A 1241-nucleotide genomic window follows, 5' to 3' on the forward strand; every position below is an offset into this window, starting at 1 on the left:
GACACTACTGCAATTAGCGGTTTAAGGTCCTGGGTTCGATTCCTGGGGAGACCCCCGAATTAGTCGGGAGCGCGAGATTATGGCTACCTGCTGAGATGTGAAGTTGAGGTCACAGCTGATGGACCAGATTCGCACGCTGGATTGGTGGCGATTGCCGAACCCTCCGTCTCTTCGGGTGTTCGGGTGAATGGATGAGGAGGGGTCTCTGAAGGCTGGACCCACCGCCTTGGACTTACAGTTCGTATGGCGAAGTACAGTGTGGTAGTGGTGGATGGTGCTATAAGGTGATAAATGATCTAGAACTGACAATGTGATAAAGCGGCCCAGAAGCCTCCCACTCTGTAACATTACATTACATTACATTACATTACATTACATTACTTATGCGCGACGGCGATTTGGACATGGCGAGCGTCACAGCAAAGCTTCTCTCTATCGAGACGGCTAACGGTGGGTCGGGCAAGCCTACCGAGTCGGCAGCCTTCGCGTCTGTCGGCGGTTCGACGTTCGGCGCATCTACTTCTGGTTATGGTAGCCGGGGGCCGGCTAACAACAGCTCGGGACACAGTCGGAAGCAAGTCATCTGCTACTACTGTAATAAGCCTGGGCACGTGGTTAAGGACTGCAGGCAGCTTAAAGCGCTGAAGCAGTCGTCAAATTCTGGCTATAAGGGTGGGTACTACAACAACAGTGGCAACGGAGGTAGTGGCAGCGGAGCTAGCGGCAGCAAGCCAGGATCCGGTGGATCAGCTAGGGGGCCAGGAGTTCCACGGCAGGTAGCATTCGTGGCATACAACAGCAATCGTCCGACGGAATGGTTTCTGGACTCAGCCGCCACTCACCACATAACGTATGACCGCTCAGAACTTTTCAACGTGCGGTTGTTGGAGCCGTGGGAGCGCTTCAACATCATGGGCATCAAGGGACAATCTCTTCGACCGACTGAAGTTGGCACGCTTACGATTCGGTCTAACGTCAACGATAAACAGGCCATCACTTTCAAGAAGGTCTACGTCGACGAGGAGGCCACCGCCAAAATCATATCGGTCCGCATCATTGATGATCGTGGAGGCAGTGTGGTCTTCGGCGGCGGACAGGCGAAAGTATACGTACAGAACCAGTTGGTGCTGACTGGAAAGCGGGATGGGGACTTGTATCCCGTCTGCTACAGCAGTGGAGGTACGGGAGCTCTGAAGAGGACGCAGCGTGAAGACAACAGGATACCTTATTGAAGAATGGCG

The 1241-nt window shown here is 53.8% G+C and overlaps 1 protein-coding gene across 1 annotated transcript in view; it reads left to right on the plus strand.

Moving 5' to 3' along the window:
- VOLCADRAFT_107290 (uncharacterized protein) overlaps window positions 1-373 on the plus strand; it is a gene marked incomplete at its 5' end in the record, with an annotated part of 1554 nt that extends 1181 nt beyond the window's left edge. The window contains one exon of the mRNA XM_002956502.1: window positions 239-373. Within this exon, the coding sequence (XP_002956548.1) occupies window positions 239-288 (50 nt within the window). The 3' untranslated portion in view covers window positions 289-373. The remainder of the gene's footprint in view (window positions 1-238) is intronic.
- Between the last annotated feature and the right edge of the window lie 868 nt (window positions 374-1241).

Source organism: Volvox carteri (genome assembly GCF_000143455.1).
Source record: "Volvox carteri f. nagariensis unplaced genomic scaffold VOLCAscaffold_62, whole genome shotgun sequence".
NCBI lineage: Eukaryota > Viridiplantae > Chlorophyta > Chlorophyceae > Chlamydomonadales > Volvocaceae > Volvox > Volvox carteri.